The sequence below is a fragment of the Carassius gibelio genome, chromosome B19 (assembly GCF_023724105.1).
Source record: "Carassius gibelio isolate Cgi1373 ecotype wild population from Czech Republic chromosome B19, carGib1.2-hapl.c, whole genome shotgun sequence".
NCBI classification, from domain to species: Eukaryota; Metazoa; Chordata; class Actinopteri; order Cypriniformes; family Cyprinidae; genus Carassius; species Carassius gibelio.
The window spans coordinates 11,233,251-11,260,394 of record NC_068414.1 but is presented as its reverse complement, the minus strand read 5'-3'; the positions used below and the strand labels follow the sequence as shown (position 1 = coordinate 11,260,394).

The 27,144-nt window shown below is 41.3% G+C and overlaps 1 protein-coding gene across 2 annotated transcripts; it reads right to left on the bottom strand.

Moving 5' to 3' along the window:
- Positions 1-1,153: 1,153 nt before the first annotated feature.
- On the bottom strand, positions 1,154-26,943 carry LOC127979275 (E3 ubiquitin/ISG15 ligase TRIM25). Of its 2 annotated transcripts, none has more exons than XM_052584623.1 (6): positions 26,283-26,943; positions 24,230-24,325; positions 23,886-24,119; positions 23,657-23,804; positions 23,507-23,554; positions 1,154-2,998 (listed from the first exon to the last, which is right to left on the bottom strand). In XM_052584623.1, the coding sequence occupies exons 1-6, from the start codon at positions 26,856-26,858 to the stop codon at positions 2,430-2,432; spliced, it is 1,671 nt and encodes a 556-aa protein (XP_052440583.1). In that variant the 5' UTR covers positions 26,859-26,943; the 3' UTR covers positions 1,154-2,429. The 2 variants fall into 2 exon arrangements, with proteins under 2 accessions (XP_052440583.1, XP_052440584.1); XM_052584624.1 differs by having other exon boundaries at positions 1,154-1,772.
- Positions 26,944-27,144: the final 201 nt, after the last annotated feature.

The window sequence follows — 27,144 nt, the reverse complement described above, 5'->3', positions numbered from 1 at the left end:
TTGTTGTAAAGAGGAGGGGGGGCGCGGTCGAACCATCACCTCTTTACAGACCCTTTTTTAATGAATATAAACACTTGTTTCAATAATAGTAAAACAGCCTTAAATGTATAATAACAGAAAAATCTTGTGAAATAAAACCATTTTAACCTCGTTACACTGGTACTTTACTTTTGAGGAAAGTGGTAATATTTTGAGACGTGTCACAAATATGTCTTGAAGTGCCCATTTTGTGGCTCTCATGTTTGTATATTTTATGCCGTGTTGCACTTCACGTAGCTGATACTGCTGTTGTGTCTTGCTGCAACTATTTCTGATAACTGGTCCCCAACATTAGATCAAGCAGCCTGACCTTTATTTCTTTTGATGGAAAATCACGGCTTCAATTTCTTGCACACCTCGTCTTCCGTCTTCACTTTTATTTCTGTTTTTGTTCTCGTGGCTGGTGGCAGTAGCTGATTGACCCTTTTGTGATGTGATAAAGTTTTGGGGACATCACGCGCATTACGTTGCTACTTTTATATTGTAACCTATAAGAATAAGAACCTAAAAAAAAATATGAAAATATATATCTTTAATATAGGCTATAGGTAATTGCACGCAACATACATGACCTACCCCACAAGTATATTGACATTTCCTTTGCAATTTCGGGGTCCATGTGTTATGAGACGACCCGCACATCACTAGTGCACGCCACTGTTTATACACCCTGTTTGCATTTCATCTTCTTCTTTTAATTATGTTTTATTGACAATGTTCGGGAAGAGCATGGTCAAATAATCAACCAATTCAGCACAGGTGGAGCTCTGTTTAGCTGATCAACTTAATTAGCGTGATATACTCTGCCAACTCACCTCTGTCCCGGGACAGTTTAAGGCATTCCTCCTCCAGGGGTTCTCTGGGTTTCAGCACACAAAGTATGCTTACTATTTGCTCAACTCTATTACATATGTAAGAGTATACGCTTGAAATAGCGGTTTGCAAACCAAACACTTTTGGTGCCATCTAGGAACCTACAATTTCAAAATGATGAAACATAGAGACAGCCCTAAATAAAACACACAAGAGTGTGAAGAGTGTGAACACAAACAAAAAATAAAAGGCATCACTTTCATATATGATATAATTGAACAAAGGCATATACATACATGGCTTCGTGGTAGGGGTAAAGTTTATTGTTTGTTTGAAGGAATACATTTTCATCATACGTGTAACATATACAATGCCAGTTTAATAAAATTTTGCTCATCCATCAATTTTACGATAAAACTGAAGTGTGACTTTTTTCATCTTCATTTCAACCTTTAATGAACTATGAGGGCAAAAATGTAAACAAATACAAAAATAATAATCAAGCTAAAGAGTTCAATTAATCGAGGTTTTGATTTTAAGCCATTTCGCCCAGCCCTATAATACAACATCTGATTTACACAGCATTTTAGCTCAGATTGATCTTAAGTCTCTCAGATACAGTATACAGAAGTTAGCATGTAGTTAGCATATAGAAGAATACAGAATACACAGAGAAAAGCATCCCACATTATACGCAAATCATTAACAATATGGACATCACAGACTGAATACATGGTTTATAATGACACAAATGTGTATGCTGGCACGGGTAATGCAACATAAACATGGTTTATGAGGATAATTACTGTGTCCTTAAAATAAACAGTGTTCTTAAAATAAAAAAATGTCTGTAGTGTTGTGCGAGGGGTAGGGTTTGGGCAAGGGGAAAGCAAATACTACGGTGGCCGAGAATCACAAATCTGAAAACAAAATAATAAATTACAAATTCAAATCTAAGAAACAAAATAAGTCGAACAACACAATGACAGATTTAGTCAGAAAACACAGCGACAATGAAATGAGATAATATCTCACTTTCTTGTTGCTGTGTTTTCTGACTAAATGTATAATTGCTCAATTTATACAGCTCTCTGCTTGCAGTGCATCAGTCACGTCAGGAAAGTGAGTGAAACACACATAAACACAGTTTTTATCAAATAATATGTCATTAATAGCGGTTCACTTCTGTTATTTTATTTGTATTTTTTTGCATTTGCATTTGTAATTTGTTATTTTGTTTTCAGAATTGTGATTTGTTTTGAACTTCTCTGCCACCGTAAAATGCAATTTGTACAGCAGAAAAAAAAGACAGGTATGAGTGTGTGAATGTGTGTTTAGATTCTCAGAACACATTCACTTTATACTTTAAATGGAGTTGAAGAGTATTCTTATGTCAGTGTATTATAGAGATTATCTATCATCTCCACTGCAGAGATCTCTCAAGGATTAAAGAATTATCTGTTTTTGTTAATTGAAAAACAATATATAACAAGCTGTCGCTCTCTTTCAAATCTTTTTTTTTTTTTGAGATACTATACCATCTCATGGCTGGTGATTTATCATGCATCTCAAAGATTTCATTCGGCAACATTATTGGTATTTTCAGAATCATCTTTAATTTCTAAATCACAGAGATTCACTGTTCCCCAAACATAAAACCCAGGATATAGCGGCTGAGTGAATGTGGTCTGGACTGTGTGGATGAGGTTCATTGAGTCAGAGACGCTGTAGAAGGACAGAGTTCCTGCTCTGTGATCCACATACACTCCTATTCTCCTGCAGCTGGAGGAAACTGGGAGTTTAGTTTCTTTGTTATCGTGCCAGAATGAGAAGCAAGAAGGGGAGCAGGATAAACTCCAGGACTGATCATTATATCCAAAGAAACACTCATTACCAGATCCCTTCCTGCTGATGCTCTTATATGACACTGATATATTCACAACACCCTGACTCCCAGTGTCACTCCACGCAGCTTCCCAGTAACAGCGTCCACTCACACTCTCTCTACACAACACCTGAGGATAAACATCAAATCTGTCTGGGTGATCAGGATATGGCTGGAGTTGGTTCTGGAAAATCAACTGTCCAAAATAGAATTGGAGGAGTTTATGTGCAGTGTTTGGGTCCAGAGTGAACTGATGGGAATCTGGTGAAGAAAATAAGAGTTTGAAATTGTCTTATTCCGTGGATATAAGTGATCCTCACTTTCCCGCCTATCTCAACTTCAATCTAAATTAAAGACAAAAGCTAAAAATAAAATAATATAAAATATAATAAAAAATATATATGCACGCACACATACACAAACACACACACACACACACACACACTGTAAACACAACCTGAACATTGGGCAGCCATTTTTGCTGCGCACCTGAGGAGCATTTGGTGGTTTGGCGCCTCGCTCACTGATCTCACCTCAGTCGTGAACCACTCCCCCCAACTACAATCCCTGCCGGTACACAGACCCGATCCTGTCACCTTTGGGTTACAAGTCCGACTCGTTAACCATTAAAGGGTAAGTTCATCCAAAAATGAAAATTATGTCATTAATAACTCACCCTCATGTTGTTCCAAACCAGTAAGACCTCTGTTCATCTTCGGAAAACACTGTTTAAGATATTTTAGATTTAGTCCAAGAACTTTCTGGTCCTCCATTGAAAGTGTATATACGGTGATGAGTGGCAAGGCAAAGATCTTTTCAATAACAGTATCTTTTACTATGAGAAATGCAGGAGTTCAACATGCAGTGTACAAACTTCAACACCGTAGCACCAACTAGCGCATGCATATAAAACAAGGTCGAGGATCATAGTCTGCTCAGATTTAAAGCTACAAAACACCACTCCTTTTTTAACTTTGACAGTTATTCCTTAATGAACAGTTGCTAATATTAAAGGGGGGGGGGGGGTGAAATGCTCGTTTTCACTCAGTATCCTGTTAATCTTGAGTACATACAGAGTAGTACTGCATCCTTCATAACTCCAAAAAGTCTTTAGTTTTATTATATTCATAAGAGAAAGATAGTCTGTACCGATTTTTCCCGGAAAAACACGACCGGCTGGAGGCGTGACGTGTGGGCGAAGCTAAAGAGTCACGAGCGCGAATAGGCTTTTGTGTTGAGAGCATGTGGAAGCTGTGACATTACCGTGAGGGAAAACCCATCATCCAAAACAAACCATGGCTTACAGTCAGATTCAGCCATTTATTTATGATCCAGAATCAGATCCTGAGGCTGAAACTGAACGAGAGCAGCAGCAGCAACGACTCGCTCCGAGCGGGGCTCGAACCCGGGTCTCCGGCATGGGAGGGGACGCACTAACAAGGAGGCAGAGATATTTGAAGCAGTTTTACTCACCGCATGCGGTTCCAACACACGATCGTGACCCTTTTTCGTTGGGATTGCATCATCCTTAAGAAATAAACGATATCCAAATCCGTCGTCAAACTGGGCCTTGTTTGTAAAACAAGCATCTTCGAAATACAGGGAACAAACAAAAACACTTGCACAACTCCGTTGATGCTCTGTAAAAATAAACTCCATCCACTGGTCCCTTAATGCTGTTTTTTTTTGGTAATCTGTGCAGGGTTGTCTTGCCCTGGCAACCAAAAACACACTTCTTTTGTGACTTTTCGCGACGCTCTCGCTCTGATCAGTGAAGTCTGTTGTGCTCTCAGTGCTCTGCTATACGGGAGCGCGCTCTCTTCCAGCAGAAGTGCCTTAGGACCCATATAAGGAAATTCCGCTCCATCTAACGTCACACAGAGCCATACTCGAAAAAAACTTTCCGAAACTTGTGACAAACCGGAAGGAGTATTTTGGGAACAAAAATACTCCTTCAAATGTACAACTTAATTTTTGAAACTTTGTCCATGTTTAGCATGGGAATCCAACTCTTTAACAGTGTAAAAAACTCAGTATGCATGAAATAGCATTTCACCCCCCCTTTAAAGTTTCTCATAGGAAATGCATTTAACAGATTACTTGAGCTGAGAGTAAGAAGGGCAATTAACACAACATTTGTTAACTCACATTTTAAAATAATTTATAATGTCAACATTTATAAATTGAACATTTTGTTACTGAATTACAGAACTTTCTTTTCTGTCTCTCTTTTTAATTTTTTGTTTTTCATTCCAGGTACTTTGGGTTTGGTTTGCAAATGCGACCTGCTCTGGTCACATATGGAGCTGTAGAAAAACTTTTGTTGAATGTTCATTCAGTGGTTTCTTCTCCATTCCTTGTGGGGTGCATTGTTCTTGGACCTCATTTGGAGTGGATAATTTGTGCTTAGATTCAGCAGAGGGGGTCTGAACAAAGGGGAGCAACATTTCACTAGGGTCTAACTTTTGTGGTGGTGGCTCCGCGACAGGAAGGATTTGTTTTGGGTTTCGTCTGTTTTCTCTTCCTTCAACCTCCACAAGATATGATCTAAGTTCATCGAAGAACTGTTTAACGAGTCCGATTCGGTCATGGCCTTTGGACGCTGAAAGTCTCACTAACTCTCCTTGTAAGAGTGGACGGAGAGTTTTGCTGGACTTGTCCTAGTATGTCTTTTGACAATGTCTCTTTTTTGAGATCTGATTCTTGAAAGCAATGTTATTCTTTGAGGCTGGCACCAGAATGGACTTGCTGACTGGCAGAGATGTGCGTGTCTGCCTCGATATCAATCTCTCTGCTGGGGAAACCAGTGTCTGGTCATGTGGAACATTTCTGAGGTTGAGCAAGTTTTGAAACACATCAGAACCGTCCCTCTTGAATTTCTCCATTAGATGTTTTGCACTCTGCACTGCCCTCTCATTTAGCCCATTAACTTGTGTATATTCAGGGCTACTGTACTAGAGGACAGGTTACGAAGCAGATCCATTTCTAACCATCCTGAATATGAATCAACTAGTATGAGGTAGTGCTGACCATTCCACTCAAAGATATTCATAGCCACACTTGACCATGGAAGATCTGGGATGTGATGTAAGTGTAGAGGCTCTTTTTGATGATGGGGTTTCATACTGTTACAGATAGAGCATGAAAGAACCTCCTTTTCAATGTCTTTAGTTAAAGAAGGCCAGAATACAATGCCCCATGTCCTGCGGTTGGTCGCATCAAGGCCTGGATGACCTCTGTTAATAATGGTTATATACTCACTGCGTAGTGATTCTGGAATAACCGTTCTCTGTCCCTTCATGAGTATATCTTCATCGACTGTGAGCTCATCCCTGAAGGGAAAATACTCAAAAATTTCTGCTGGCAGCTTTGATTGGCTAGAGGGCCACCCTGACTTGATAATACTGCAGAGACGTTGAAGGACTGGAGCCTGTGCAATATGAGTTTGCAACTCTTTCAGTCTGAAAGATGAGATGTGTTGAACTGACATAACTTCGACGTCAGCTCTGTCATCTGTGTGTTCATCTGGTGAGTCTCTAGGGGAACGTGACAATGTGTCGACAAGGAACATATGTTTCCCTTTCTTGTATGTGATTGTGAAGTTGTATTTCTGCAATCTTAGCATCATGCATTGCAGCCTTGCTGGAGCTGTGTGGATAGGCTTGTTAAGGATGGTAACCAATGGCTGGTGGCCGTTTCGATGTGAATTTGTAAACCAAGTATATAATCATTGAATTTGGTGCACGCAAATACAACAGCCAGAAGTTCTTTTTCTATCTGTGCATAACGTACTTCTGTTTGCGTCAAGAGTACATGAAGCGTACGCAACAGGAGCATCTTCTTGAAGCCATGCAGCTCTGAGTCCAAACTGGGAGGCATCACAGGTGAGTGTGACAGGTTTCAGGACGTCGTAGGTGGACTAGAAATCCTGTGCTTCAAAATCGTCTTGATGCTGTTTAAACCAGCACCACTCTGTGTTTTTACAGGTCAGCCCGCGCAGAGGAGCAGACAGCTCACTAAGGTTTTATATTAATTTTCCTATGTAATTGATCATACCCAGGAGGTGCTGCAGTGCAGTGGCGTTGTCTGGTGCCATTTCTGTGATTGCTTTTATTTTTCCTGGGTCAGGTTGTAGTCCCTTGCTTGCAACAATATGACCAACATAGCTCACCACACTAAGGCGGAATTTGCACTTTTAAGGGTTCAGCCTCAAGTTCACTTCACGACCATGGTCCAACACTTTCCTTAGGTTTGCATCGTGTTCCTGCTCGGCATTACCTCCAACGAGGATGTCATCAACTATGACTGCGCACGGGTAGCCAGCAATGATCTGTTCCATAGCGCGCTGAAAGACCTTGCTGCCCAAATTAATGCCAAAGGGCATCCTAAGAAATCGGAATCTTCCAAATGGCATACTGAACATAGTCAGGAGGGAAGACTTGTGATCCAGCAAAATCAGATAAAAGGAGCTTTTTGCATCAAGCACAGAGAATACTGTGGAGTTTGGCGTCTGTCTTCTTCAGCTTGTTTAGGTCCTTAGGTTCTTATTTCATCTGAGTTTTTCTTGTGAGTCGCCATCATAGATGACACCCAATCAGTTGGCTCAGACACAGGAGTGATTATGCCCATAGCGACCAATTTTTTCCAACTCAACATTTCTGCAGGAATTCTGTGTGCTGGATGGACGACAGGTTGGGCTTCTTTGTCCGGTTTCATGCAGTACGTTACGGGAAGCTTTCCTATTTCATCTCGGAAAATATCTGCATTTTCTGTGTTAAGCTGCTGGACAAAACTTGAGTTTTCTATTACGCTGACCTGGTGGACTGCATTATTGAGAAAAATAAGGCCCATTTGAAGACAGTCAGAAAGTCCAAGCAATGACTGTACTTTTTTTTTTTTTTTGCACAATATAGAACTGTAGATAGTAGGTCTGGTCACTCAGATTGCAAGATAACATGGTTGAATCTCCTCTCCAACATACGCAACAAGCTTCACATGGCTTGACACCTGGAGGTTTTCATCTTGCTTTTCCTGTGCAAATGTCTGCAAAGACATGATGTTACATGAAGCTCCTGTGTCGATCTTTGGTTCGAGAGGCTTTCCATTGGTTTGCACTGTGCAAGATATTGCAGTTTTGTTTTTAACTGTTTTGAGTTAATTTTGGCCACCTTTTGATGATTTACCACAACTCCATCTATAAAGATTGAGTCTTCACTACTATTTGAAGCTTTGGTAACATCAATATGATTTACAGTCTTTTTTAGATTTCGTGTGCGCTGAATTTTAACTGATTTGCAGCATTTCTGGAAGTGGTTCAATTTTTTGCACTCGTGACAATGCTGGCCAAATGCAGGACATTTCTCCCATTTTGCCTCATGGTTGCTTCCACAATTGCTGCAAAACTTGTCTAATCTGTGTTTGGGAGATACAAAATGTTTTTTTTTCTTTTTACCATTTGTTGAACACTATCCACATTTGTCAAGTTGTGCTTTGGTCCAGCTAGTGTTTTAATGTGCTTGTCAGTCACTTCATGTATTTGGCATATTTCAATGGCTTTTGTCAATGTTAACTCATTGTCACACAACAGGAGTTTTCTCATTCCATCGTTAAGTATCCCACACACGAGTTAATCTCTTAACAATTCTTCCTGTAAATCATCAAACCTGCAACTCTGTGCCTTGTTTCGTAGGTCGCTTACATATCGTCCCCTTGGAATTATAAGGTTCTATCTGACATTTTTGTCAAAATTGAGTTATACACATATTCTTATTCTGTGACAATTTATTTACATTATGTGATGTTTTGTTTGAAGTTGTGTACATTTTGGGATTTTTTATTGAAAAAACAAAAAGGTTCTATCTACAGAAGTCTATGGAACACAAAAACTTTAAAGCTCAATATCTCAAAACTACTCAGAACGCAGATAGAACCTTATAATTCCAAGGGGACGATATGCCTCTATTGTTTCTCCTGGCTTTTGGTTTCTTGAATTAAATTTTGGCGTTTGTGGACTGCAAAGTTCGCTAAACTTGTGTTTTAGACATTCTGGGTCCTCGCGTGATTCAGCCGGAGTAATTAATCATTGATTTTCTCCCTCGCCTGTATATGCAGCGGGTGCATATACCAGTGTTAATTTTGACACGAAATTTTAATTTAGTTTTAGTCTTAGTCTTTTGACTATAATTCTTTTTAGTTTTAGTCAAGTTTTAGTCATCTGATTTGTTTTAATTTAGTCTTATTTTAGTCGACTAAAATTGCTTGGTATTTTAGTCGACTAAAATTGCTTGGTATTTTAGTCGACTAAAATAAGACTAAAATCAATAACAGATTTACTAGACAATTTTTTACAGCTGGTATAGGAAACAAACTTAAACAAAATATATAAAACACAAATTCAACTTTATTTCAACACAACTGTGTTTTTATTTCGATTCAAAAGCTTTTATGCAGCAACAAACACTGTCATGATAATGTAAACAATAACTAGCTGCCAATTGACCATCAATAAAAGAAAAATAACGTTAGGTCCAGGACCTTAAAGCTTACAGCTGAGCTGAACAATAAGTGCATACATTTAAAGTAAATATTTAATAAGTTGGCAGCTAGGTGGATAAAAAAAGTAACAAGATTTTATAAGGTATTCATTTGTCTAGCAATATTGTATGTTTTAAATACTACAATATTGCTAGATTTGTATGTATAATGATAGGATGTGAACATTCATGTTTCACATGACTAATATAGAAATATTTGTGATATTGTCAACAAGTAGAACATTATAAAATATACTAAACATTAGTATTAATCAAATGTATTTATCATGATATTACGTATTAGTATTGTGCTCGCATCTAATTTGAAGAAGGGACTATTTTACAGTACTTTTCAGTTCGTAATATTTAATGCTACAACATCTACGCACTGCACTATTCCAATTTTGCTTAGCTCAATAAACAAAAGAACATCGTTGTAAAATTACATTTGAGAAAATGTCCGGGTGGCTCGTCTGTAAATGTCTTTTCAAATTGGTTGTGTTCTTGCCACGAATGAGCGCTCTGCGTGCTTTACACTTTGTTTTGTTTTGTTCGTCGTCAAACGTGAAGTGAGCTGTGGACATTTTGTCGCTCTTTTAGACAGTAGGGACTTTAAGCAACAGCTGCGAATGGAACGGCTACAGCGACCGGAAGTTTGCCGTCACACCGCTGTAGCCAAGAACGTAAAAGTCACTAAGCAACGGTAAAACAGAACAGCGCAACGCAGCATTAATTCATTTATTGAGATCCAAAAAAATATATAATTTAAAAAAGCAAGAGAAGGATTGCTTTTGGCGTTAAATGACAATCTTTTGTCAGAAGAGGAGTTTTTAATATTGTATGATGTAAATAAGTCTAAAAACATAACATTTATTTACCTAACGTCTCACGTTGTAGCGACTCCGGCAAATCAGCTGTTCTCCCGTAGTAGACCGTTAAATTAGAACGTCACAAAGTAGCAGTTAAATTCGCGCAGGCGCAATACAACGCCAGAATGGCGTTGCCGTTCCACCAGAGGCTGTTGCTTAAAGTCCCTATCACCTCTTCGAATGCCGACTTCCCGGGAGCTCATAAAAACTGAAAACCTTCGCTTCACGTCTCAATAAGTCAGGCTCTGATTGGTTCTCTTCTCTCATGCAGTCTGTTCTGTTTTGCCGGCTCTTTTGCTCATTCCTCGCATCTCTGCCGTCTGCTGATTTGATTTTCGTCACAGTCTATTTTCGTCTCGTCCTTTATTCGTTGACGATAATGTCAATCAATTTAGTCATAGTTTTAGTCTCCATCAGTGCCTTCTATTTTAGTTTTCGTTTCGTTTTCGTCGGCAAAAATATATTCGTGACGAAAATAATGACGAAAATATTTAGTCAACGAAATTAACACTGGCATATACAAATTTTTGCTCGCGCTCATTGGCTTCCGAGCCGGCCAGATTAAGCAGTATGAATGCTTTCGTGTGAGGCTCTTTCTCCGAGTGTGCAGCAGCGGGGAATATGTCGAATTCCTGCTAAAACACACGCCAATTTTCAGCGATATTGCCATTAAATACAAGAGGATCAGGTCTGCGGAACCCTTCACCTATGATTTATTGTGCGATGAATAACGATGGCTTACTGTGTGGATGCTGGTTGGAATAGTTAATTTTTCCTTGCTGCTTTTACAATTCTTTGCAGACCACTTCTGACACCATGTTGAATGACGAGTGGCAAGGCAAAGATCCTTTTAACAACAGTATCTTTTACTATGAGAAATGCAGGAGTTCAACATGGAGTGTACAAACTTCAACACCATAGCACCAACTAGCGCATGCATATAAAACAAGCTTGAGGATCATAGTCTTCTCAGATTTAAAGCTACAGAACACCATTATGTTCTACATACGGTATACTGTCCATTTCCAGAAAGGTAATAAAAACATCTACATTTTGGTCCAAAAAAAATATATATAAATTACGACTTTATCCAGCATTGTCTTCTCTTCCAGGCCTGTTGTAAGTGCGACTGCTGTGACATTTGTCGTACGACGCTGCTGGCGTGTTTTCTGGTGCGCCCAATAACAAAGATAACACGTCAGCAGTGTCGTACGTCAGCAGCATCACTGCAGTCTTGTGAACACGCTCACAACAGCCCGGAAGAAAAGACGATGCTGCATAAAGTCGTAATTTTTGTAAAGTCGTAATCCAATTTTTTACTGTACATACATTTTCAATGGAGGGCCAGAAAGCTCTCAGACTAAATCTACAATATCTTGAACTGTGGTCAGAAGATGAACGGAGGTCTTACGAGTTTGGAACGACATGAAGGTGAGTCATTAATGACAATTTAAATTTTTTTTTTTTTTATGATTAATTAGTCATCTGTTTTGGATTAGGTTTCTAAATTAAGTTCCAAATGCAGGTTTGCTAATCATTGAGTCCTGTCAATCATCATTGTGAGTCTATATAAGCAGCTCTCGTTGCACCGTCCCATTGTCAACTCTTCTGGCATCCCTCCACCTCCCCATCTTCTCCTCTATTTCTGTTTTCACAGTATGGGGGGTTAAACTTGGCACTAAAGCAGTGCCTCGGGTCCGAGCATCCATTACGGACAGCATGCAAGTTTGTTTACCAGTAACAATCAGGACTGGATGGGTGGGCAAACTTGTGAAAAGTTACAGAATACATGACTGATGTCCAGCAAATGTAACTGCTAATAGTTTTCAAAATGAAAATATGTTCTATTGTAAATGTTATGAGGGAAAATATCAAACACTTATTGTCTTCTCACTACATCTAAAACGTGTTCAAAGGAAAGGGTGCACTCATTTATATGCTACACAATGGATTAATTTATTTCTCTTTTTTTGGTAAAAAAGTGCTTGTTTTATCAAAAGCAAAACGTAAAAATATCTCATATCAAAGCAATGTTGTTTTCAATGACACGTGTGTTTCATAAGGTTTCAAAGTTGTGTCCCCACTTTACGTCGACACAATCAGACATTCATTAAAATTAAAACAAATCTGGGAATATCAGGAGCAGCTTTCACTATAAATGAGTACAAATTAATTAAATTATGTGGAATCAGTATATATTTGCTTAGTACACCACAGCAGCGGTCCCGGCAGCCCTCGTGTGAAGCCTCCTTGTGTGAAGACCAATGAGTGTAAAGACCATTGACTTTTCCACTGTGCACCGCCAAGCAAAGGCACTGACCAAGAGTATTGCCTTTTTCCCCCTTTTCATTACTTTTTGTATAACTTGTTCTCATGTACTTGTTCTAGTCAGCTGTACTCAATATGTGCTTTCAGATCTCTGCTATTACTACTAACACCCATAAATCACACACTATATGTTGGAGGGAGTGCAATCCTCCACTAGTTTAATCTCTTTTCCAACTGGTCTCTGGACACGCAGACGGGGGAAGAGACCCAGCACCCACGTGAACCTTCACTCTCTACCCAACAAAACGTATGAACTCTTTCTGCTCTCCCAGACATATAAGGATTTCTCACACTCTGCTCCCCTGTGTTTCACGGAAACCTGGCTGAATGAAGCCATACCGGACAGGGTGCTAAATCTGCCGGGCTTTCAGCTGTTCAGAGTGGATCGCGATGCAGAATCAACTGGGAAATTGAGTGGCGGCGGGAGATGTTTTTACATCAACAAAAGGTGGTGTACAGATGTAAGAGTGTTAAAGAAGATGTGCTCTCCTAATCTAGAAGCTCTCTTTGTTAACTGCAAGCCATTCTATTTACCACGGGAGTTTCACTCGTTAGTCTTAACATTCCTCCGCAAACGCATGCGGGCTCAGCTTTACAGAAACTAGCTGATCAGATCACAGAGACAGAACAACAACATCCTGACATGTTACATGTCCCACCAGAGATTGTAATATATTGGATTAATGTTACACCACAATGAAGGATGCATATCACTCAGTTCCACATGAAGCTTTGGGGCACTCTGATCACCGTTTGGTAAATCTTATAGCAACCTACAGGCAAAAACTGAAATCAGTTAAACCTGTATTAAGGACTGTAAAAAGATGGACCAATGAAGCAGAGCAGGATTTAAAAGCTTGTTTTGACCTCACTGATTGGAGTGTTTTTTTTTAATCTGCTTCCACCGATCTGGATGAGCTCATAGAGACTGTAACATCTTATATCAGTTTCTGTGAAGATATGTGCATTCCTACCAGGACTCATGTAACTTACAACTTAGTCAGCTCCGTTAGGCCAAAAAAGATGCTTATAGGGAGGTGGACAAACTCTTGTATAAACAGGCTAAATACACAATGGAAACGGAGATCAGAGTGACAAAGACTTATTCTGAAAAACTAAGCACTCGAATCACTTCCAACGACTCAGCATCAGTGTGAAAGGTCTGAGGGAGATAACCAACTACAAGGCACCATCCCCCAGCACTGCGGAGAATCAACAATTGGGAGACGATCTGAATGAGTTTTACTGCAGGTTTGAAAAAACACTCAACACCCACCCAGAAAACCTGTCCACACAATCATGCACACATTCTGTAACCCCGCTCCCCCCCACATCTCCGATTCAGATAAGTGAAGAAGAGGTGCGCTAGGTCTTCAGGAAGCATAAAAGGAAAAAAAGCACCAGGCCCAGACGGTGTTACACCAGCCTGTCTGATATCCTGTGCTGACCAGCCGGCCCAGCATCTTTACACAGATCTTCAACAGATCATTGGAGCTGTGCGAAGTCCCTTCATGCTTCAAATGCTCCAGAATCATCCCCATCCCAAAGAAATCCCAAATTACAGGACTAAATGACTACAGACCTGTGGCTCTAATGCCTGTGGTCATGAAGTCATTTGAAAAACTGATGCTGGCCCACCTGAAAGACAAACAGGTCTGTGGACGATGCATTAAACATGGGACTGCATCATGTTCTGCAACATCTAGACAGACCATGGATTTATGTGAGAATCCTGTTTGTGGATTTCAGCTCAGCTTTTAACATGATCATTCCAAACCTTCTCCTGCCCAAACCAACTCAGCTCTCCATGCCCACCTCTGTCTGTCAGTGGTCGTCTGAAAGATAGGCAGTAGCTAGTGAGGCTGGGAAAATTCACATTCAGCACTAGAGCTCCTCAGGGCTGTGTTCTCTCCCCACTGTTCTTCTCCCTGTACACCAATGACTGCACATCTAAAGATCCTTCTGTCAAGCTCCTGAAGTTTGCAGAAGACACCACACTCACATTCAGGATGGTGACGGGTCTGCTTACAAACAGGAGGCTAAAGAGCTGGCTGCCTGGTGCAGTCTTAATGACCTGGAGCTGATCACGCTCAAAACAGTGGAGATGATCGTGGACTTCAGGAGAAACCCCCCTGCTCTCCCCCCACTCACCATCATGAACAGCCCTGTGACTGCAGTGGAGTCATTCAGGTTCCTGGGCACCACTATCTCTCAGGACCTGAAGTTGGACATTCACATTGACTCCATCATGAAAAAGGCCCAGCAGAGGTTGTACTTCCTTCGCCAGCTGAGGAAGTTTAACCTGCCACAGGAGCTGCTGAAGCAGTTCTACTCCGTCATCACTGAATCCATCCTCTACACTTCAGTAACTGTCGGTTTCAGCTCAGCTACCAAATCTGACCTCAGAAGACTACACATGGTAGTCCAGACAGCTGAGCGAATCATTGCTACAACCAACCTTTCTCTCCAAGAAGTGTACTCATCCGGAGTGAGCAAAAGGACTTGTAAAATCAATCTGGACACCTCACATCCAGCACATTCCCTCTTTGAATTGTTGCCATCTAGTCGACGGTACAGAGCTCTGAGCACCAGAATGACCAGGAACAGTTTCAGTTAGAGCACACAATATTTATACACTTATACACTTATTAATCTAACACTGTCATAAGCCTGTCTCTTTCTATCCTTCTCCACCCTCTTCTGGCCACTGGCCTTTTAGCACACTCTATCACTCACTCTCCTCTTCCCAGCTGTTCCCTATCTTCTCCTGCTTTACTCTAAGTACATCAAACCTGTCCCCTTTTCCCTCTGATTATGTTTGCTACTTCTCCCCTCTCTTCCTCCTGTCTCTTTGTCAGATTGTTTATTAACCACTGATTAAGAAGTCTCATGTTGCACTTCCTCTCTATTTAGTCCTGTCCTTTCTTGTCGTGGTTTCATCTAGCTGCTAGTATAATTTGCTTTTGCTCTAACCTATGTTCTGCTCTGTATCCGTGCTGCGCTTGATAGAGATACTGCAGTGCCCCGCTGTGCTTCATCTGTGTATGCTCCTGTATGACCAGAGGCTAGCCACCATCTGTGACCAAGATTCCTCATTGAACTCTGTCAAAACTTGAATTTTGTTTCCGTTGTGATTATTTTTCAAGAAGATTTCTGTTTATTCACCATAAAGTCATTTAGCTAATGGGTCTTCTCTCACTTTATAACAAACACACACAATTAGTTTTACCTGTACATTTTTTGCAAATGTGCACATATTTTACCTGTACATAAAAAACTGGTCTGTTGTAATATACCTGCACATTAAATTTTACATTTGTATTACATTTTTTGTTTGCTTAAATACATTTTATATATACTTTTTTTTGTTTGCTTGTTTTTTTTAACCCCTTACTAGTAACCCCCCTTTTTTGGCATGGAGACCGAAATTACATACCCAAAATAAAAAGGTTTCTGCTCATGATTCTTTCTGACTAGATACATAATCAACCTTTGTTCACAAAGCTGACACTTTAAAGTTTACTGTTCAGGAATCAGAATCACTCAGACTGTTATGATAATAGAGATATATAAGCTCAAACATAAAAACAAAAATAAAAATATTAAAAACATATGTTTTAAATGTATTTAAAAAAATGGTGATATAGGAAATGAGTTTGAAAACACAGTGTAGCTAAGGCCACAAGTCTTCCAAAACTTCATAAAAAATTTCATAATCGAATCTGTAAAACTGTGAATTTTATGAAATATTTTCTAAGGCCATGTCATGTGTGTTTTTAGAGAAGGCTAATCAGATTGATTTATGGCACTTGTCATCTCTATAAGATCTCACATGTAAACATTCCTGTGCTCTTTGTGTATGTTTCACTGTTGAAAGCTGCCCGATTCATTGTTCTATTGTTCTCACCAAACAAGTCTTTCACACCTCCGCCAGGTATGACACATTATCCGCATTATTCTTTTATCATTATTCTTTTGTTTTTATTCCACCTTTATTAGCCTTGATTGTGGTTTTTCAGGCTTTACAAAGCAACAAAGCAGCGATCTCACTTCAGTCTCTCTTTGCATTTAGCCCTTATTTATCAAAAGTCTTACTATAAAAATACAACAAAACATTTTCTTACGACCTTACGCGAATTATTGAGACTAAAATGCATTATGAAGAAGAAAGGCACCTGCTATTAGTAGCATTGGAGCTAACGATAGCATCAAGCTACATCAGACAATTTATGAAATTATTAGTACACTTTTCTCAAAACTCACTTTAAACCCCGATCGAGTGTTTATAATAACTTCCTTTAGCGATCAGGCGTGGAATTTGGTCGTTTACTGTTGTAAAAATATGTTATTTGTAGCCTTTTTCATCGCTGCACAAGTTAGCATTTCCGATGTACATTTTCGATTTTTTAAATAAAAACTCCCCAGATCTCAAGAAATTCTCATACCAAGCTTTACTATCGTAATCGCGGGTTTATTATTCGGATATTTCGTAAATCACTAAATATCTGTCACTGCAACAATGTTTTATGAAAATATTGGTCAAATATCGAAGCTAGAGTCTTTAAACTTTCAATTGATGCACAGTTTGTCCAGATGAAGTAAGACAGTGATGTTTAATGTTCTGTGAAAGTGAAACAATAATAAACTGGGGCCGTCGGCGATGTTTGCACGTAAAGGGGTTAATCAGTGTTTTTGTTCTGTTGCTGTCATTATGTTGCACTGTGGAAGCTTCTCTCATGAAAACAAATTTGTTGTATGTGTAAACATACCTGCCAATAAAGCTAATTCTGATTCTGAACTGCCAGTCTGCTGTAAACAAAGCAGACTTTCTTTCATCTATTCTTACTCATTCAAGTCTCAACCTCACGGCCCTAATTTGTAGTTATTTATTGTCCCCCAGGTCAACTGTGTGACTTCTTATATGAGTTGGATGTGTTACTCTCAAACTTCACAGAGAGGACAGTACTCATCTGGTACTCCCACAATGCAGACTGAACACCTTCAGAATCATGGAGAGCCACATCAGAGGAAGCAACAAGGGCTGGGCCACCCGGTAAGAGGGTTCAGGACCAGGGATAGCTCCAACACAGGCGTTCACCTTTTCCCCTCTAACAGAGAGCCTCAGCTGCAGGCTGTTAGGGACAATCAAACACCACCACATAAAAGAGAACAGTTAGGGGAGATGATCAGATGCTGAATGCTGGATCGCCCTAAGCCCAGACACAGGACAAGTTCTTAAGGATGGAAGCTCAGTGGGGTAATGAATAGCCTGAACACTTTTAACTAACCCTCCATCTCTTCTGACTTTCCTTCAGAGAGAGTGACCTGCTGCCTCAAGAACCAACCACAGAAGGACGAAAGGCTTAAGGCACAGTTTTGCCCATCCCCACTCCCTCACCTTATTGAGAAATAAAGATAATTAAGTTATTTTCCGCCAAATACTTGCCTGGTGCATTATCTATGAGGACAACTTGAGCTCACCAAATCTTGTGTTCAAGGGCATACATACTACTCTGTGACTTCAACATCCACCTAGATCAGGGGTGCCCAACCCTGCTCCTGGCGATCGACTGTCCTGCAAAGTTTGGCTCCAACCCTAATCAAACACACCTGCCTTTAATTTTTAAGTGAGCCTGAAGACCTTAATTAGTTGCTTCATGTGTGTTTGATTAGGATTGGAGCTAAACTTTGCAGGACAGCTGATCGCCAGGAGCAGGGTTGGGCACCCCTGAGCTAGATAAACCACAGGCTGCTGACTTCAAAACACTGCTTGCCTTGTTTGACCTCAAGCACATGTCTACTGCAGCAACTCACAAATCAGGTAACTGACTGGACTTTATTTACACACGCTACTGTTCAACTGACACTTTAATTATGTCGTTGCACACCTCAGACCACTTCCTCATCAATTACAACCACACACTGACTCAGGACATAAAGCACAATCTTCCGCAGGTCACTGTAACCTACACTCACTTTCTCCCACTCGCCCATCCTCTATGGTTTCATCCTCACTTCCTTCACTCTCAGTTTTCAGCACTGTAGACAAACACTGCTACTGACATTCTTTGATCCACTCTAATATCTTGCTTTGACCACTTCACCCCCTTTAATCCAGACCAGCATGCACCACCTCCTCTGCCCCCATGGATGTCTGATGTTCTCCAGGATGTTCTTGTCATGCTGTCTGGTCTCTGTTTCCCTGAGTCTCCACTAGTGGTCTCACTTCCCCATAGGCACCTCACTGTAGGCACTACAATTCCCACAAAGCCTTGTCCCTTCATCACAGTAATTGCACTCCTGTTAATTGCACTCAGGTGTCTTCACTTGATAGTCATTACCCTGCCTATATTAACCGGTCTTTTTCTGTTTGTCTTCATGGAGTCCTTTCTTTTCTCGCCTTCTGAGTTTCCTCGTCTTCCCAGTTTCCTGTTCCAGTTCCTACTCCCATTCCTGTTCCTTCCCTGTTTGTTTGTGTTTGGATGGATTTATGGTTTTGACCCCTGCTTGTTGGATTCTGATTTGGATTACCCATTAAATACCCCACTGCATTTGGATCTCTTGTCTCCTGTGTTTCTCTGGGTTCCGAGTGTAACAGAAGGACTCCATCAATGTCGAGATCCAGCGGTTTGGGTCTTCATTTGCGTTCCCCAGCTAGTATGGTGGAGCGGAGGGCAAAATACATAAAGTTAACCGCCCTCCGCCAAGAGGGCAATGAGGTGGGTGCTACGGCACAAGTGTTCTGAACCCTGGCGGATGGTATGGTATATAATGAAGTGGCCCTAAAAGACATTTCCAACACCGGTCTGGATGACCGGGTGACTCGTATGGAAATGGATCAATTGGACGCTTTTAATTTCTGGGATTTCATGTTCTACTTACAACATCGGCTTCAGTGGGATACACCAGCCACTCCTTTCTCTCCCGGCCGATTCTAGACCGGGGTCTACAAAAAGGAGGATGGCCAGCCCAGCGCCACAGTACAAGATGGCCGCCAGCCCAGCGCCACAGCGCAAGACGGCCGCAGGCCCAGCACCACAGCACAAGGTGGCCGCCTGCCCAGCGCCACTTCCTAAGATGGCCGCCAGCCCAGCACCACTGCCCAAGATGGCCGCCGGTCCAGAGTCATGGCACAAGATGGCCGCTTGTCCAGTGCCTCTGCACATGATGACAGCCACAGTAGACCCTCCAGAGCAGAGTCAGGTTCCCGTTGACCCTCCTGAGTCGAGTCTTCATGAGCAGAGCCAAGTCACCATTGATCTTCCTGAATCCAGTCTAAACACCACGGAACTACCAGAGCCTCCCCACGTCTCTGCTGAACTACCAGAGCCTCCCCACGTCTCTGCTGAACTACCAGAGCCTCTCCACGCCTCTGCAGAACTACCAGATCCTCCCCACGTCTCTGCTGAACTACCAGAGCCTCTCTACGTCTCTGCTCTTCTTGTCTCTGTTTCCCCATTTTACCTGGTCCTCCGTCCCTCCCCCTGGTCCTCCGCCACTCCACCTCCCTTCTGGTCTCTGCATTCCTTGGTCTCTTCTTGTGTTCAGGTGGTGCATCTGGTAGCTGCCCAGTGGAGGAGGGGGTAATGTCACGCTGTCTGGTCTCTGTTTCCCTGAGTCTCCTCTAGTGGTCTCACTTCCCCATAGGCACCTCACCGTAGGCACTACAATTCCCACAAAGCCTTGTCCCTTCATCACAGTCATTGCACTCCTGTTAATTGCCCTCAGGTGTCTTCACTTGATAGTTATCATTATCCTGCCTATATTAACCGTTCTTTTTCTGTTTGTCTTCATGGAGTCCTTTCTTTCCGTCACCCAGTTTCCTCGCCTTCCGAGTTTCCTCGTCTTCCCAGTTTCCTGTCCCAGTTCCTATTCCTGTTCCTGTTCCTTCCCTGTTTGTTTGTGTTTTGATGGATTTATGGTTTTGACCCCTGGTTGTTGGATTCTGATTTGGATTACCCATTAAATACCCCACTGTGTTTGGATCTCTTGTCTCCTCTGTTTCTCTGGGTTCCGAGCATAACAGTTCTCTAGACTGAAAATCTAGAGAACAAATCAACACACTCTACTGTCCTTAATGTATATCAGTCACTCCTCTCTTCCTTCCCTTAAATTGTTTTCACTGCTAAAACAATATACTACCACAACAAAATTAACAAGTGTTCTTACTCTCTCACTTTTAAAAACCTTTTCTTATTTGTCCTCCACCCCCCTCCTTCATCAAATCATACTGCTGATGACTTCGCAATATTCTTCATAAATAAAATGACAACCATCAGCAACCAGTTCTCCGCACCACAAACTGAAAAAAACAGAGTTATTTTCAACCAACTCTCTATGTTTCTTGCACAGAACATGGACAGCAACCAATCTGGCTTCAAGACCGGCCACTCAACTGAGACCGCACTGCTCTCGGTTACTAAAGCCTACTAGGGCTGGGAAAATAAATCAATGCATCGTGAATCGAGAAATGATTCTACATCAATTATGAGAATGCATCGCAATTCTTTCTTGAATAGATTCTGAGCTTAGTTTTGAATAGCAGATGGCACTGCATGCTTTAGAAACACCCATACTCTGCTCGTTTCCAAATCCTTACAGACACTTGAATCGAAAATAATCATTCATAAAATAAAAAAAGGTTGAAGTGAATTACTAAGGTGTTCAAAGTGGGCTGTTTACATTAATCTTGCATCATAAAAGCATTCTAAGATGAAGTGAAATTACATGACTACATGACCGAATGCACAAGCACTCTTTAGTACTCTTCTTCATGAGCATTTGAGTGTGCAGATGAAAACTAAATTAGAGTGCCATATGCTGTTAAAATCTAAGCTCAAAATCGATTCCAGAGGAATCGCGATGCATTCTGAAAATCTAAGAATCAATCCACAAATCGATTCTGCATCGATTTATCGTCCCAGCCCTAAAGCCTACCTCGAAAAACCTTGAATTAGTTGTTTTCAACCAGGTATCAATGTATCTTTTACAGAACAACAAACTGGATGCTAATCAGTAGGGTTTCAGGAGTGGCCATTCAACTGAGATTGCACTACTGTCAGTTACGGAAGCCCTGTGGATTGCAAGAGCTGATTCTAAATCATCAGTTCTTATTCTGCTGGATCTATCTGCAGCTTTTGACACTGTCAATCATCAGATCTTTGTGTCTGCCCTCACATCACTGTATGGATCTTAGACTGCCGGGCAAGCATCTCAGCATGGATGAAAGAACATCACCTACAGCTCAACCTGGCAAAGACTGAGCTTCTTGTCTTCATTGCCACTCCAGTCCTACAGCATGATTCCACCGTCCAGCTATGTTCTTCTACAACTACCCCATCAACTGAGGTCAGAATTCCTGATGTAATCTTTGACCAGCTGACTTTCAGAGACCACATTGCAAAGACTGCTCAATATTGCAGGTTTGCATTGCACAACATCAGAAAGACCAGGCCATTTCTAATGAAGTATGCTGCACAAATTCTTGTCCAAGCCCTATCAAACCTCTACAAATGATACAGAATGCAGCAGCACGACTAGTCTTTAACGAGCCCAAAAGAGCCCATGTTACACCTCTCTTTATATCCTTGCACTGGCTACCGGTTGTAGCTCACATCAAGTTCAAGACATTGATGCTTGCATAAAGAACAGCCACAGGCTCATCATCCACCTACTTCCACTCACTATTACGAATATACATCTCCTTCAGAAGTCTGGGATCCATTTGTGTGCAAGGCCTTGTGGTACCGTCACAGAAATGCTCAAAACAACTTTCCAGAACATTCTCGTTAACCATTCTTGGCTTGTGGAATGATCTTCCCACCCCTATCCGGAATGCTGAATCCCTGACTATTATCAAGCGATGGCTGAAAACTCATCTCTTTCGATGCTACTTGACTATGCTCTTCCTCCAGTGAAGATTATGCCAATAGTGCTGCACAAGGTCAGAGAGGAAAGTGAGAATGTGTTCTTGGTTGCACCTAATAGGCCCAACCAGCCATGGTTTGCGGAGGAATCACTTATCTCAGATGAAGGGCTCAGTTATGGAACCCGCATGTTTGGCAGGTCAGCTCAGAGGATGAGTCCTAAATGATTTCCAGCGAGTCTTTGATACAATCCAGAAGCAAGAGGTCCTTCGATAAGAGACCTGTATAGCTTGAAACGGGAGTGTTTGTGTCTGTAATTGTTTCTGCAGGTCTGCTTGGATTCTGGATGCACGCCATCTACTTTAAAAGTATATGTGGCTGCTATTTCAGCTTTTCATTTGCCCACTGGTGATCGTTCGGTGGGATTGGATTTCTAATTGGATTCTAATTTATTTCTAATTCCATGGACTGCAAACTTATCAGAATCATCAGTCATTTAAGACTGGCGGAGCAACTGTTTGTCTGTTTCAAAGGGCTGCCGGTATCAAAGGATATGATTGTGGAAGTGATTTGCATTGTCAAGTGGCATTGGTATACCTCTAAGAATAAGTCTTGTCCATGGGGAATACATGCCTATTCCATGAAAAAAGTAGCTTCGTCATGGGCTTGGGCTAAAGGAATGTCGATTCAGGATATTTACCTTACTGCAGTAAGGACAAGGATTCAGTGTTTATTCTACTGGTTGTGTTGCCAGTGGTATATGCTGCATAAGTGGCACCAGTGGCGCTGCAGTCTATGTATAGTCTCTGATTATGTACGTAATGTCAGTTCCTTTCAAAGGAGGGAACAAGACATTGTGTGTGCTGCTGTGTTGTAATTCTCAAAGTCCCGTTTGAACGGTCAAAAGATTCTGAGTTATGGATGCTGGGCGTCTACCTATAAGGTGGATGGATCCACCCCTAGCTTGAGCACTCAAGTGTCATTGGATGGTAAGATTTAGTGGCGCAATGCAATCAGGCTTCAGTAATAGACGAAGGAGGGGGATAATTCCGATAGTGTGAGTTAACACAATGCCTTGTTCCCCCCTTTCAGGGAACCAAGGTTATGTACATAACCAGAGACATTCTAGATGAAGTATCTTAGTGTGTGTCATTGTGTTTGTTAGTGACTTACATTTTAGGAAGTCCTCTCTGGTCCTTGGAACAAGGTTACCATGAGTGACTGAGAAAACAACAGATACAAATTGTAAATCTCATTCAAAGAGATACATTATAACCTTTGTGTAGCTCATTAGAGAGAGCAGATGGATCTTTAATATTTTACCAGATATCTTGTTCATCTCCTCTTTGCAGAAATCCTCCAGTTTGTGTCTCAGCTGACAGACAGATTCTCTCACATCATCAAAAGAAAAGAGGAAACTGACAGAGATGTTTTCTGTAGATTCAGGAGGAGCTGAGAGAGACTGAAGACTCTGCAGGAATAACAACACACACGACTCAAAGACCTGATTATCTCACACTGTCCTCAATAACCTGCTCTACAGTTGGGTTACCTGCAGGAAATGGATGTGATCGTCTGTGTGTGAAAGCTGCTCCAGCTCAGTGTTTCTCTTCTTCAGATCTTCAATCTCTTGCTCCAGTCGCTCCATTTCTCCTTCAGCTCGACTCACTGCAGTCTTTTCCTGATCTCTGATCCGCTGTGTCACCTCAGAGCGGCTTCTCTCAATGGAGCGGATGAGCTCAGTAAAGATCCTCTCACTGTCCTCCACTGCTGTCTGTGCAGAGCGCTGTTAGACACACATCACAATCAGCTCTTACTGCTTCCTCACAGCGGCTTCAGTGGGACTGAAAGAGGAGTCAAACTGAGTCTCAAACTTCTCTTCTTCTCCAAACTCACCTTATGAGACTCCACAGCGTCTCTCAGCTGCTCAAGATCTTTCTGTCTCTGCTGGATTCTCTGCTGGATTTCACTCTGTGTCTCCTTCAAGTGTTTCTGCAAACACAGGACTTATTACATAAAACTATTACACATTCATCATATAAAAAGGCATCTGTTTGATTAAAAAATGACTCTTTACAGCATTTCTCAAGAGTTGTAAGAGCATTATATGAATTTAGTTTAGACATGAAGTCCTTTCACATGAAGGGAACATACAGGTCCTTCTCAAAAAATTTGCATATTGTGCTAAAAGTTCATTATTTTCCATAATGTAATGATAAAAATTCAACTTTCATATATTTTAGATTCATTGCACACCAACTGAAATATTTCAGGTCTTTTATTGTTTTAATACTGATGATTTTGGCATACAGACAGACATAACATCTAAAAAAATTAGCATATCATGAAAAGGTTCTCTAAACGAGCTATTAACCTAATCATCTGAATCAACTAATTAACTCTAAACACTTGCAAAAGATTCCTGAGGCTTTTAAAAACTCCCAGCCTGGTTCATTACTAAAAACCGCAATCATGGGTAAGACTGCCGACCTGACTGCTGTCCAGAAGGCCATCATTGACACCCTCAAGCGAGAGGGTAAGACACAGAAAGAAATTTCTGAACGAATAGGCTGTTCCCAGAGTGCTGTATCAAGGCACCTCAGTGGAAAATCTGTCGGAAGGAAAAAGTGTGGCAAAAAACGCTGCACTACGAGAAGAGGTGACCGGACTCTGAGGAAGATTGTGTAGAAGGACCGATTCCAGACCTTGGGGGAACAGTGGACTGAGTCTGGAGTAGAAACATCCAGAGCCACCGTGCACAGGCGTGTGCAGGAAATGGGCTACAGAGAAACAGCACTGGACTGTTGCTCAGTGGTCCAAAGTACTTTTTTCGGATGAAAGCAAATTTTGCATGTCATTCGGAAATCAAGGTGCCAGAGTCTGGAGGAAGACTGGGGAGGAGGAAATGCCAAAATACCTGAAGTCCAGTGTCAAGTACCCACAGTCAGTGATGGTCTGGGGTGCCATGTCAGCTGCTGGTGTTGGTCCACTGTTTTTAATCAAAGGCAGGGTCAATGCAGCTAGCTATCAGGAGATTTTGGAGCACTTCATGCTTCCATCTGCTGAAAAGCTTTATGGAGATGAAGATTTTGTTTTTCAGCACGACCTGGCACCTGCTCATAGTGCCAAAACCACTGGTAAATGGTTTACTGACCATGGTATTACAGTGCTCAATTGGCCTGCCAACTCTCCTGACCTGAACCCCATAGAGAATCTGTGGGATATTGTGAAGAGAGACGCAAGACCCAACACTCTGTATGAGCTTAAGGCCGCTATCAAAGCATCCTGGGCCTCCATAACACCTCAGCAGTGCCACAGGCTGATTGCCTCCATGCCACGCCGCACTGAAGCAGTCATTTCTGCAAAAGGATTCCCGACCAAGTATTAAGTGCATTACTGAACATAATTATTTGAAGGCTAATTTTTTTTGTATTAAAAACACTTTTCTTTTATTGGTCGGATTAAATATGCTAATTTTTTGAAATAGGAATTTTGGGTTTTCATGAGCTGTATGCCAAAATCATCAGTATTAAAACAATAAAAGACCTGAAATATTTCAGTTGGTGTGCAATGAATCTAAAATATATGAAAGTTTCATTTTTATGATTACATTATGGAAAATAATGAACTTTTATCACAATATGCTAATTTTTGGAGAAGGACCTGTATATGATTATTACTGTCTTATTCTGCAATATTAAAATAATGTGAAGCCGAAATGGTCCTTTAAAAAAACCGCAACTCTGATGCATGTTCGATTAGAGCAGAGAACATAAGCAAAGTTACAAAAAAAGAGCAAAGCTCAACTCATCCTCTAATGCACAGAGGCGTCATGTAGTAAATCCCAATAGGAGAGTAGATCACATGATGCACTCATGATACAGCTGGAGACTGCAGTGAGGAGAAACACTTGAAGGGTCAGCATTAAATGTGTGATTTCAGTTCATACCTCTTTCTCTGTCCTCTCTGCTGCAGTTGACACAGTCTCGTGGTTTTTATGTTCATCCATTGCACACAGCATGCAAACACATTGCTGGTCAGTACGACAGAAAACCTCCAGAAGCTTCTCATGTTTCTGGCAGATCATCTGCTGCAGTCGTCCAGTGGCATCAGTCACTTTGTGTCTCTTTCCTGAATGAAACTCTTCATGACGCTCAAAGTGAGTTTGACAGTAAGACTCCAGACACACCAGACAGGACTTGACAGCTTTGTGTTTTCTTCCAGTACAGATGTCACACTCCACGTCTCCAGATCCAGCAGGAACAGCAGTTTTTAGTTTGGTCTTCTTCAGTTTCTCCACCACTTCAGCCAGTATGGTGTTTTTAGCTAAGGCAGGTCTTGGACTGAAGGTCTGTTTGCACTGAGGACAGCTGTAGACTCTCTTCTGATCCTCTTGATCCCAGCAGTCTGTAATGCAGATCATACAGTAACTGTGTCCACAGGGAATGGTCACAGGATCCTTCAGGAGATCCAGACACACTGGACAGCTGAACTGCTCCACTGAAAAAACACTGGCTTCAGCCATTTCACTGTCTACAGCAATACAGACACAAACAACAGCTCAACAGCAGAACAGTTTCAGTTTCTTTTAACTGAGTTTCCTGGTTCTGTGTTTAGAGACGTGTGCAAAACAGGAGTGTCTGTAAACTCACAAACTGAAATGTCCACTAGGAGTCAGTCTCATCCAGAAAGTCAGAGCTGGCCAGAACACAAAGTTGCTATGAGCCAGATACACATAAACTGAATGAACAAGTCAACAGGAAAAATGTAATCCTACTTTGTTTTCTAAATGAAGGAACCTTTTGTTTTAT

Excerpts from the sequence above, each read along its gene's own strand:
- LOC127979275 (XM_052584623.1), bottom strand. The coding sequence starts at position 26,858 with ATGGCTGAAGCCAGTGTTTTTTCAGTGGAGCAGTTCAGCTGTCCAGTG. Across the intron at positions 24,326-26,282 it reads CAGAGAGGACAGAGAAAGAG|AAACACTTGAAGGAGACACA; the intron begins GTATGAACTGAA and ends CTGTGTTTGCAG. Across the intron at positions 24,120-24,229 it reads ACGCTGTGGAGTCTCATAAG|CGCTCTGCACAGACAGCAGT; the intron begins GTGAGTTTGGAG and ends TGTGTCTAACAG.